The sequence below is a fragment of the Pelodiscus sinensis genome, chromosome 16 (assembly GCF_049634645.1).
Source record: "Pelodiscus sinensis isolate JC-2024 chromosome 16, ASM4963464v1, whole genome shotgun sequence".
NCBI classification, from domain to species: domain Eukaryota; kingdom Metazoa; phylum Chordata; order Testudines; family Trionychidae; genus Pelodiscus; species Pelodiscus sinensis.
Genome location: NC_134726.1, coordinates 10,508,755 through 10,521,627, shown reverse-complemented (window position 1 = coordinate 10,521,627; position 12,873 = coordinate 10,508,755). Strand labels below are relative to the sequence as shown.

The following is a 12,873-nucleotide window of genomic DNA, read 5'->3' as shown; positions in this document are numbered from 1 at the left end:
CCCTTCCTTAAACCTGTTTTGAGAGGAAGTGAGGTAAAGGCAGCGGTAAGTGCTAGGTAATTACTACCTAGCAAGCAAACATCTGCACACATACACCTACTAAGGAAGAGTAGGGGCTCACGGTCAAACTTGCTCTCAATTGCGAGGATTCGTATCCAGGGCACTGCTGCAGGACCAAGGACCTCTGCTCCTGGCATCATGCACAGGGGCAGGGAAATTCCCCAGTCAATGGTGCCGCGAGGAGAATGGACAGGGGCAAGGCAGACCTGTGCGGAGGGTGGAGGGGGAGCGGGCAGACTCAGATGCAGTAAGCGCCGGCGAGAGCTGGAGACGCGGGCAGGGCGGAGAGACAGAGCTGGTGTCCCTGTGCTCAAAGCGCGGGGGAGGAAGGGGGGGTGTTAAAAACGCTTCTTCGCCAGCAGCAGCAGCTGGTCCCAGCAACCCGGCTCGCGGGGCAGGGGGCTGCTGCCTCGCGCTCTCGGGGCGCTGGCCCCCGGGCCTTACACGTGGCAGACGCGACCCTCGCTCCGGGCGGGACTCTGCGGGGGACCGGCCGTGCTGCTGCTCCCGGCGCGCCTCGCACGAGAGGGAGCAGGCGGGCAACTGCTGCCGGCCGGTGGGCTGCCCGCGGCGCGGCCCCAGGAGCGGAGGCGGCCGCGGCGGCTCCGCTTGTTGCAGTGCTCTGGGCGGGGCTGCCGCCGGGAAAAGGGCTGGAAGCCCGGCTCTGGGGTCGCTGCTTCAGCGCCCCCCCCCCCCGGCAGAGGCGCCCCCGCCTGGCGGGGCTGGGAGGAGCCCAGAGCCGGGAGGCTGGGTCCTGGTGACAGCCCCGCTGCTGCAGCCTGGGCGCTGCCGGAGGTGGCCGGCCCGGGCGCAGCAGGCTGGGGATGAGCCCCGGGGCGGGCCCCTTCCGGCGCTGAGGGGCCCGGGCGGCACCATGAGGATCAGGTTCAGCAGCCTCGCTCTGTTCGCGGCCCTCCTGGGCGTTTTAAGTTTCAGCTTCCTGGTGGCGGCCCTCGGGACCGACTTCTGGTACATCATCGACGCCTCCCCGCTGGAGCGCAACAGCTCGGCGGCCGCGCTGAGCTCGCACTCGGGGCTCTGGAGAACCTGCAGAGGTGAGCGCCCCTGGCCCGGGAGCCGCAGGGCAGCCGGACTCGGCCGGCTCTAGCGAGTCACCCCAGCCCCTCAGCGGGCCAGCGGCCGTGGAGCCAAATCCCCTCGTCACCAGAACGACAGGGCGGGTGACCGCCTCGCCCCTGCCGGCAGCCCCACCCCGCCGCGTTCAGCGGCTGCTTTCCCGCCTTCACAACGGTGGGGCTGTAGCTCACACAGCGCCTAGGCACCGCGGACTGATAGTGCCGCGAGGAGGGGTAAAGGCGGAGTTTGTCTCTGTAGCTGCCTTTACGTACTTTACAAACCGCCCCTGGCTTGTTTGGCACGTTCACCAAAGCTGCCCTGGCTCGGCGCAATAGCGATACCCAGTGAAGCTATGACACTTTCTGGCTCCCTAGCATGACTCATTGGTTGCAGGTGACTGGCTGAGGGTTTACAATACAACTTAAAAAAACAAACAAACAAACCGCCAATAAATATTTTGTGTAAGCAAAACTTCTGACAAGCATATACATTTTCCTCATACAGTCAACAAAATTAAAAAAGATGAGAAGGCATCTCAAGTCCTCTAGCTTAAAATGTAAAATTGTGCGGGTTTGAAGGCTGGAGATTGACTCAAGCAGGGAAAAAAACCCTTACAGCCAGTTTTGCCTTTTTCTTCAGATAAAAGGAATGGTCTGAACCACCAAATGGTAAAATTTAAAATGACCAACAGCAATATTTTGAACAAGATTATATGCTAATTTTAATCTTGGAAAATATTTTGCAGTCTTGGTATATACGGGAGGCTGGGTGGGATAGGATTTTCCATTCTCCTTCTCCTGTCATGAAAATTTCCATGATATATGAATTAATTTAAATTTTAAAAGATCACAGCATTAAAGTCGCAAAGTGATTAATGTGTATCAACTAGGGAGAACAAATCTGAAAAGACATTCAGGTGGGATTTTCAAAAAGCATCCGGGATGAATTTTGTTCATTCAGTAAAATCTCAGCATCACTGAAATCAATGAGTGTTTGTCCTGTGGAAGTAATTGACAATGATTTCACTCTTATTTTTATGTGTGGAGAATAACTGATTAAGGGGAGGATGTAGCAGGATCTTTCTTAAGGGGTGGACATAGCCATCTGTATGTGCATGTTGAGGAGAAACCACATCAAAGTCTTCTATTTTCATTTACAGTACAAAATTTCCATGATATTTTTCTCTTCTCTATCAGTTAGGAGCAAATGCTTCCCTTTGATGAACCCCTTCTGGCATGAGAACATAAACATGACTGCTTCACACAAACAACTCTTAAGTGAGTAACTTTTATATTATTTGCATATCACCAGTCAACTACATTATAGGGGATGAAAGCAAGAAAGTGTGTCTGGCATAGATTGTAAGCGCTTTGGGGCAGGGTTTCCACAGCATTAGCACAGTGGGGCCCTCATCCCTGAGCAAGGCTGTAAGGGGCTGTCACACAGAAATAATATTAATAGCTCAACTGACATCAATAAGTGTGTTCCTAATGGACTTCAACAGAAGCAGGATGGAACTCAGAGGACTGTACATCAATATATGACCTACAAATATCTTCACTAGTGACAATAGGACATACATAATTTAGAGCTTGATAGTGTAAGGTGCAGAGCACCTCATAATTCCCTCCAAAAGCAAATAGTTGACTGTTGCTCAGGATGAAAGATCTACTGATATTTTATGATTAGCAACTATGTCTGACCCTGGATAAATCAATACTCTGTGCCTCAGTTTTCTGATTATTTAATCCCTCTTGTTAAGTGCTTTGAGAACTGCAGATTGAAATAAAACAATTCCATATAGTTACAGAGTTATAAAGAGGATTATGCAAAGAAGAACTAACTCTTGTGTTTTTGTACCTAGCATTGGCTTTCCAATCAACCCCAAGAGCTATCACATTGTAGGAGAAGGCTGATTGGATCAGCATTTCTCTCCTGTTGCTGCTGCTCCTCCACACTGAAACCTCTCCAGTCTTTCCCTGGGGACTGGAAAACAATAAATAGCAGCAAGGCTCCCAGATGAACCATTCTACTACCAAAGAGGGATGAGAAGTAGTGCAAAGTCACTGAACATGCACATAAGCTTTATTTGGCCTGACATCTGTAGGATTTCCTAGTAAATCTTGTGCACTCTGCAGCTACGTCAACTGCTTTTGCGCAAAATCTTGCCACCTGTCTACGCTGGCCATCAGTACTTGCGTAAGAACACTGATGTTCTAATGTATAAAATCAGTGCTTCTTGCGCAAATATTCTGACACTCCTGCTCAAGGATAAGTCCTCTTGCGCAACTGTTCTTGAGCAAGAGGCCAGTGTAGACAGGCAATATTAATTTCTTGTGCAAGAAAGCCCGATGTTTAAAATGGCCATCGGAGCTTTCTTGCGCAAGAGAGCATCTACACTGGCATGGATGCTCTTGCACAAAAGCACATCTTTTGCACAAAGGCACATGCCAGTGTAGACCCTCTCTTACTTAAATACTGTAACGCAAAAACTTTTGCGTTAAAGAGTATTTGCGCAAAATCTTGCCAATATAGACGTAGCCTGCAGGTTTAGGAAGCCACACAGCCTGTCCATTCTCCTTATGGGACTAATCCTGCAAAGTGTCCCACCAACTTTAATTCCCACCAACTTTAATTGCATCTTGCAGGATTAGGCCCTGGGTAGACAGAGATGTTGCAAAGTCCCTCTTCTTTCCAATCCACTATGAGGGGAAGGCAGTTCCAGAAAATGAGTTTTTTGGGCTGTTTCTTAGTGTTCTCAGCACTGTTCCCTCCAACTTTTTATGCAATTTTGAACACAGAGTGTGGTAGGGGTGACACTGATGGATTGGGCTGCAAGAGGGAGCTCAGGGCTATGGCAGAGGGCTGGGGTTCAGAATGAGGGCTCTGGCTGTTGGTGAGGGCCTTGGGTTGGAGCTGGGATTAAGGGGTTCAGGGCGCAGGCTCCGCAATTTGCATACCTTTTTGATAGTTTTTTCAGAAGAGGTTTTTGTGAATTTTGGCCCATCTACACTGGACCAAATTTCAGAAAATCCTCCTCTTTCAGAAGAGCCCTTCTTCCTCGTGGAAGGAGGAAGACAGGGCTTCCTAAAGAGCACGTCTGCTCTTCTGCAAAAAAAAAAAAAAAAGTGGAAGTGCAGATGTGTTCCCTGGACACGGCGGAGTTTTTCTGGGATACCACAGGTATCCAGAGGTATCCCAGAAAAAACCCATAGTCTAAATGTAGCCTCACTGTGACAGCTGGGGCCAGGTGAGTAGTGCCTTTTAGTAGCTTCTGCAGATCCAGCAAGCACAGCTGTGGGAGGTGTGTCTGTCCCCCAGTTTGGGCAGGTCCAGGCGAGGTTGCATTGGTGCTGTGTTTCCCAGCAGTGGCAGCTTTGGGACAGCTCCAGGTTGCGTGCAACGGTCGGGGGAGAAGCACACTGCACCAGCCCCTCTACAGGGTTTGTTAGGCAGTGGCCACTCAGTTTGGAGGGAACTTAGGGCCGAGAGGGCAGGATATGGGCCTGATGGTGTTAGTTGCAGACAGCATTATTGTCTTCATTACCTTACAGAAATGCCTACCACCAGATATTGATTGTTACCATTAGAAATAAACATCATGGTACTTAAGACAAGTGGATATTACCTATATGTATGACAGGCAAGAATGATCTGGTGATTGGTAAACAAGAGGAGTTGTGGTGAATGCAACAGTAATTGCCTTTGTTTAAATGTCAGAGATTTTTCAGCCTCTGAGCTACTGCTGTTTGATTTAAACTGTACCTTAAAGTGCAGTTTTCTTCTCAAGTCTTTAGTAATTTTGTTAAACAGCAGATTCAGGCAGGATGTCTATTTCTTATGGGATTTTAAACAAACAAACAAACAAACGGATATTTTTAACTGGATTAGTTTCCTATATTTTGGCTTTCTAGTTTGCACTATGTTCCTCTTATGATTTGGTATTGGGTTTAGTGAGTCTCCTTTAAAAGGTATAATCTGTCAGCAGAAGATGGCTGTCCTAATGTGTTTCCTGTGTCTGCTTTGGGAAGTGATCAGAGAGAGAGAGGAGTTTGGCATTGTGGACCCAATCAAGCTCTCGCTAAATATAAGCAGAGGAGTCCCCACAGCTTAAAAGGTGAGCTGAGTTAGGTCTCTGTGGGTATGTCTACACGGCACCCTAAATTCAGAATAAGATATGCAATTTGTGCTATGCAAATTCCATATCTTATTTCAAATCTATTTTGAAATAGCTTATTTTGAAATTTGGCGCATCTACACAGCACCAAATTTTGAAATAATGTACTATTTCGAGATACCCCTTAACCCCTGTGGAACAAGAGTTACTGGGATGCCGAAATAGCACGCCCGCTATTTCAAAAAATATTTTGAAATAATGGGCAGCTTGTGTAGACATGGGGTAGCTATTTCGGGATACCTCTGGTATAAACATCATGGTATCCTGAAATAGCCGTGCAGTGTAGACATGCCCTGAAAGTAGAGCCTATGGATTTCAAGGTGAGCTGAATTAGGTCCTCTGTCATTTGTGAGCAGGAGAGACATTACTCTAAGGCTGTGTCTACACTGGCCACTTATTCCGGAAAATCAGCTGCTTTTCCGGAATAACTTGCCAGCTGTCTACACTGGCCCCTTGAATTTCTGGAAAAGCACTGACGATCTACTGTAAGAAATCAGCCGCTTTTCCAGAAATACTATGCTGCTCCCGTTCGGGCAAAAGTCCTTTTTCCGGAAAACTGTTCCGGAAAAGGGCCAGTGTAGACAGCACAGTAGTGTTTTCTGCAAAAAAGCCCCAATCGCAAAAATGACGATCGGGGCCTTTTTGCGGAAAAGCGTGTCTAGATTGGCCACGGACACTTTTCCGGAAAAGTGCTTTTCCAGAAAAGCATCCTGCCAATGTAGACGTGCTTTTTCTGGAAATACTTATAATGGAAAACTGTTCCGTTTTAAGCATTTCCGGAAAAGGGTGCTAGTGTAGACGTAGCCTAAGTGAATGTAACATCAAGAGTTAGGCTAAGCAGTGACTAAAATAAATGTAGGGAAGAAAAGTAAATGCAGTCTGGGCATATCAGTCTGGGTCTGGCATACCCAGCTGGATTCTTGTTTTCAAATGGGTTGATTCACAGGTGAAAAACAAGTCTGCCCCTGAAAAAAAACCCTATTTTAAAGGGAAAAACTTAAGTTTTGGAATTTCTCTCAGGACCATGAAAAAACGTTGGAACTACATTTTCATTTACCAGCCCTCCTAGTTTTTGCTACTTAAAAAGTGTCAGTAATAATTCGAGATGCATCTATTTTAACCTCACAAAATGGACACAATTTCCAAACTTTCAACCGGCTTTAATGAGAATTGATCCCTACTCTGAGCCCAGATAAAGATCACAATCAACTTTATCTGAGGGGGAATTCACCAGCAGATACATCTGCTGCACACCTACTTATTAGCATTTTCTGACAAAAAGTCAAAAGTCTGTTATAAGTTTGAGTTTCACTTTTCTAGTAGGAAGGAAACCTGACTCTGGGCAAACGGTCTCACTACTAAGAGATGTACAGTGCTCTGCCTGAATTATACCACTGTGCACCGATTAGATAGCTCCGCCTGCTTTGTCCTGTATAGCTCTTTGAACTTAACATTAGGACCAGATCGTACAAACACAAACCCTAAATGATTTTTGAACTAGCATCAAGCTGAGACAGGGCTCATGGGTTTCTATATATATGTACAGCACCAACCAATGGGATCCTGATGCTGACTAAGGCTTATGGGTACTACTGCTATATAACATTTTAATAAAAATGACTTCAGTGTTGTATGAATGGTATACAGTTTGCAGGTCCCTGAAAACGGATTGGGATTCTCTTCTCAAATCATGGGCATTTGCTTGTACAAGATCTTTTAGTTAGTAGCTTTTTTGCTATATTTTCCAAAGCTAAACTGAGAATGACTTTTCACCTTTAATAGCTAACAGGTTTAAAACAAACAAAAGGAAGTTTTTCTTCACACATTGCATGGTTGACCTGTGGAACTCCTTGCCAGAGGAGGTTGTGAAGACCAGGACTTTAACAAGGTTCAAGAAAGAACTAAATACATTCATGGATGTTAGGTACATCAATGTCTGTGAGCCAGGATGGGTAGGAATGGTGTCCCTAACCTCTGTCAGAGGCTGGGAATGGGTGACAGGAGAGGGATTGCTTGAAGATTCCCTGTTCTGTTCACTCCCTCTGGGGCATCTGGCATTTGCCACTGTTGGAAGACAGGTTACTGGGCTAGATGGACCTTTGGTCTGATCCAATACGGCCATTCTTATGTTCAACTCAGTTTTGGTTTTGGTTTAAAAATATAGTAAAAAGAAATGTATAATTATTTGCAGCTTGAGAAAAATGAGGCCATTTTGAACAAGATTGTGCTTCTGTTACCAGCAGAGCATTTTCCCCCGTATGAAGTCTAGCCCAAAAAGCACTGCCCCAGGCCCACAAGAATGTGTTTTCATGCAACAAAGATCATTCATCTTATGTCTTGAATCTGCAACCAGCTCTGCTGCAGGGGTGCAACCCTATGGACCTAGATGTGGTGTTGGGTTGATCACATGTAAAGAAATATATGATGAAGATTAAAGAAGAATCTAGAGAAAATACCATTTTTAATCCTGATTTGCTCTCACATACTGTGTGTCATAGCCTTAAATGCATTAGATACCTATGAGGCATGATTAAATCACTGTCAATGCCAAAGTCATTTAAACAATGTACTCCTCCTGTCCAATGGCTGATTTCTTGTCACAATTCATTTCTTAGGTGCTCCAGAGTCACCCGGTGATCAGGTGTTAGTTGTCATGCCATTTTCCACTCATATAGCTGGGAGAAAATGCTTTCCTTGTTATGATTTTGAGAATAGTATGTGCACCTGGGCATGGATCAGCTTTTTAGAATATTTTCACAATGTACATGTTAATATCAACTTGCTTTGAACTATATGGTTATGTGGAATTTAATGTTTCCTGTGGAAGGACAATGACTCTTTCCTGCAATGGCTTACCTCCTAGTTATGATAATGAAGCTGCTTCCTACATTCCCTCTCATACTAAGTTCATTTAGTCCTCTGGCTAAATTAAGACCCTTCCAGCATAAGGACAATTCAACCACTAGCTAGAAGCCCCCCTTAAAGAGTTCTTTAGCTCTGTTCTCCTATCTCAAGTATTACACAGATGCCCAATCCCTTGATTCCCCTTTCTGGGGTTGGATTGCTCTAGCTTTTTAGTCAGAGCATCACCCCTGGCAGGTGGTACTTTACACAGCCCGTTGTCTGTCCCTTTAGCCCTCTCCTAGGCCCTCTTTCCTACTTTCATCTGGAGAGTCCAAAGAATGGTCTTGTTTCCATTATAAATTAAGGCATCTTACTTGTATCTCTTCCTCCTTTCCCAACATACCTTGTTCTCAGGCCTACAGTATACCCATGATCCCTGGGATTTACAGTCTGCATAATCTTCCCTTTCTAAGATGAAATCAGTAACGGGAGAGCGGGACCAGGCTTCTTAAAGAGCCATCTTGCCATGATACAAACTAAATGAAATTAAATAATATAACTCAGTGTTTTCTATCTTAAATCATGTAATAAATACTTAGTATGTTATACTGATTTTATTTGTTTCTGAGCTACTGTGCATGATTCCCCACTGAAGTTCTTCAGTGAGTTCATGAGATTCTTTCTGACCCTGAGAGATTTGCAGTGACTTCAGTATTACTCCAAATGAATCACACTACCAGGTGAATGTTTTGATCTGAGAGTTTCATTAGCCTAAAACAAACAACATGGGCCTTGGAAGGTAGAGAAGGTGAAGGATATATTTTATTACCTATTATTCTACAATTATGTTTTCTCCCTTCCTTTTAAAGCAGTAATGCTTATTGCCTGTTTTGTAGTTTTGGCATTGCTATTTGCCAGACACTCAAAACCAATCCTATTTTTCCCCTTAAAATAAGTTCAACATAATCATATTAAGCGGAGAACTGAGTTAAAGATATATGTCCAGGTGCTAAGCTGGCATAACTCCATTCACATCACCTGATTTTCTGATTAATTCATTAACCATTCATGTGGGCTACTTCCAATAATCCACTCCATCTTGAATGATTACTTTAAAATATTTACAAATCTTGACAATTACTGCAAGACATTTCATTCAAACATTTGGCTGAAGTTTGAAATGAATTAATTTTTAGCATTTGTTGTCCAGAAACATTTGATTTTTATTTCGTTTCATGGGCTGATTAAATTGCCCAACTAACAGTGAAAACATAAAATGAACAAACCAAAAGGCTGTTCCAACCACATTGCCAATGCACTAAGAGTGAAATTTCATAAACAGAACAAAAGGTTTTTACCCACATAATCTCTATATGCCACCAGAAGGACCAGGACCACATTGGAACATGTGTTTCAGTCCACTTCAGAAAAGCAGGAAATGGAGTGTGTGTCAGCAGAAATCACATTTGAGCCTCTTACACAGATTGATCACTGAGGCCAGAAGTGTTCTAAAGATATTTAAAATAGCCTCCTTCTGTAGACTAGTTCTGTTATCTAAGGCAGAAGGCCTGAGTTTGGATCACTGAACAGTTTCCATGGCAGTATTTCAAAAAAAGTTTGCCAGGTGATAACTGTGTTTATTGAAGTGGAACAAAATGAGTCTTAGGCTTTGGATTCATACAGTATATGCTAAATGCCTTGTTTAACCTGACGTGAGATAATTAATTAGCAGATTTTAAATTACCACATTTTCTCATAAATCCTTGGAACCCACATCTAGAGATAGCAGTACTTCCTCCTAGGAAGATGCATAGATTTCACTTAGTCTATACCTGAAATTTGCTTCTAGTGGAGAAGGCATTACAGAGTCCATGTGACTGTCACAGGCGATTAACATTAGCTCGCCCACCCTGCATGGTTAGACATGAGAAACACTTCATCACTTTGCTAATTCATTTGGAAGGAGGAGAATAGCCTGAAGTGGATTTCTGTTCCCTCTGCATTGGGCTCTATCTCTAAGTACAAGAAGACATGCTGTATCCAGATGCACTTCCTGTAACATGCTTAATATATTTGAATCCATAACTTTGGGTACTTTAGTTAAGGCCTTGACTCATAGAAGTCAAACTATAGACAAGAAAGCAACTGCTCATTAGCCCTTCTGACCTGCTATATCAGCTAGTGAAGGACAGTGTTCTGAGAAGCTGTGAAGCAGGTAACAACTCCAAAATGAAGTCATCCTTGCTCATCCCTGCTCATGATCTCATTCTCCAGGCACAATTATAGCTTTTGTTTACATGGTGCTGCTCCCAGCAATGTCATTTCTGAAGGTAGAAGTGAGCCATTACATTTGTTCTCCTTTACTTTAGTTGCAGATTGATATTAAACTTTGCCCCCAAAAGGCCAAGTTCTCCTCTGGCAAGCACAGAAATATTAATAACCCTACTGAAGTCAGTGGATTTACACTGATGTAAAACTGGTATGAAAGCAGAATCAGGCTCAGTGGCTATGTGAAGCACATGGCTGGGCTTGATCCTGCTCTTTTTGTCTACATCTACACTACAATGCTATTTTGGGATGCTGGAGTATGCCAAAATAGCTATCCAATGTCTTATCAGCAAGCTATTTTGGGTTTGCTATTTCAACGTCCCTATAAACCTCTTTCCACGAGGATTAAGGGACATTTCAGAATAGTGGGTTATTTCAAAATTTGGCGCTGTGTAGATACTGCATCATATTCTTTAGTCTGTGTGGGAATTGATCTGAAAATCATTTGGCTCTTAACATTTGTTGACACTGGTACTCTTAGTGCAAAGTGATTCCTTGGGTTTCTCAGAAACCCAAGGAACCCGTTTGGACATATCAATCTACTATCTAAGGAAGTTCAAGAGACTAGCTTATGGACCAGTAGCCATAAGGAGAGCCCATCCGTCTGCTGAAGATTGCATCCCAGGTAAAGTTTAACTTGAGGACCAGAAAGCATTAATGCTCACAAATGTATTTGATCTTCAGGAGTCCTGAACTTCTCCAACAAAGGCAGCATTTAGATTAATTTAATAGGGGCATGTCAGTTCAGGACTGGTCATACTGATCATCCAAACCAAGTGGAACGAGAGGGTATTGGCTATTAAAGGACATCCTCTGCAAACTTTATTTCCATCTGATGTGCATGTGTGAGAGCCAGAGTGAGCTGATAACTGGGGATCTGGCTTCACACCCATGGGGTCAAAATGAGAGAACAGTATGAATATCTGGGTAATTAATACGTTAGGAAAGATGCATTTGGGGAGACCTGTGGCTGGAAGGGAAGTTAGTACCAACATGCAAAGCATAATGAGGCTAGTGAGAACTGGTGAGGCTATAAGCTCTGGGCAGGCTATTGCAGCCAGGGAACAGACTCATAGCTGCACCAGGCAAAGAACCTGAAGTTCTGGGGCAGGTGATGATATAATTCTTTCCTGTTCTGGGTGGACCCCAAAATGTCACAAACAGAGTCTCAACTGGAGTAATGTGGGGTAGCTCCATTGCCTTCAATGCAGAGATGTTGATTAATACTAACCGAAGAGCTGGTCCATCACAGATAAATTCTGCTTGCCTACTGGCAACTTTATTAAGTGCATTTAATGTTCAGGAAGCCTAAACATGGGGTGGAGATTAATGATTTTATGGGGATGATCATGTGAAATGCCACAATTAGAAGGCACACGATAAGGTCAGTTAGGCTACATCTACACTGCAATGCTATTTTGGGATACTGGATGTATCCTGAATTAGCTATTCTGCGTCTTTTGAGTGCGTCCGCTATTTCAAATTATAACAGGCTTGCTATTCTGCCCCTGTAAACCTCATTCTACAAGGGAGTTTCGGAATAGCACTTCATTTCAAAATAAGTGCTGTATAGACTGCCAAATTCAAAATAAGCTATTTTGAAATAACATTGAAATAAGTTACGCAATATGCATAGCTCAAATTATGTATCTTATTTTGACCTATGGTATAGTGTAGACACACCCTTAGATAAAGGCAGATGGATGAGGGTAGGGGAAGGACAATGTGGATCATGGACCCTAGGTTTGTGCTACCAGCTTCTATCTAGGGGTTATTTCCTTTTCCCACCACAGCAAGAGCAGGATTGTGGTGGGTGTGGCCGGTACTAGCTCTGCAGAGTCACTTCTTTCTTGTGCTCCCCCCTCCCATATTTGAGTCATACCTGTCTCTTCATGTGTACTCATCTGTAATGTAATGGGGGTGCTGTCTGCTCTGTAACCTGGGGCTCCCCTGAGCTGTGATGTGTGACTCCCACTGACTCACCGACATGTGTATTAGCCCAGACACCTAGGCCCAGCCTGATCAGATAACAAGGCTCTTCCCAGGGGGAAAGACAAAGGGAGGGAGGCGCAGACGAACACCTGGCTGGGGGGCAGGGTCTGGGAGCGAGGCAGTCTTGGGCTGGAACCATGAAGGAGACAGAAACCAGCGCATGCCTGCCCCGGGGCCAAACCCCCTACAGGGAAGCCCTGCGCGTGCGCCTGCCCAGGGGCCCGACTCCCCCCCCGCACAGGGAAGCCCCGCATGCGCCTGCCCTGGGGCCAACTCCCCCCTCCACGCAGGGAAGCTCCGTGCGTGCTCACCTGCCCTGGGGCCACCCCCCCCCCCCGCCTCCCTGTGCAGGAAAGCCTCGCCTGCCCAGGGAGCCAACCCCCCCACCCACGCAG

General features: G+C 45.0%; 1 protein-coding gene across 5 annotated transcripts in view; it reads left to right on the top strand.

Annotated features, from left to right (window-relative positions):
* The first annotated feature begins 282 nt into the window (after positions 1 to 282).
* Positions 283 to 12,873, top strand: part of TMEM114 (transmembrane protein 114) — a 31,325-nt gene continuing 18,734 nt past the window's right edge. For 4 of the 5 annotated variants that reach the window (XM_075899265.1, XM_075899263.1, XM_075899267.1 and 1 more), the window contains exons 1-2: positions 283 to 1,115; positions 2,334 to 2,414. In XM_075899265.1, the coding sequence (XP_075755380.1) occupies positions 935 to 1,115; positions 2,334 to 2,414 (262 nt within the window). In that variant the 5' untranslated portion in view covers positions 283 to 934. Of the gene's footprint in view, positions 1,116 to 2,333; positions 2,415 to 7,096; positions 12,754 to 12,873 lie in introns of those variants that run through there. The other variant, XM_075899264.1, reaches the window with a different exon arrangement.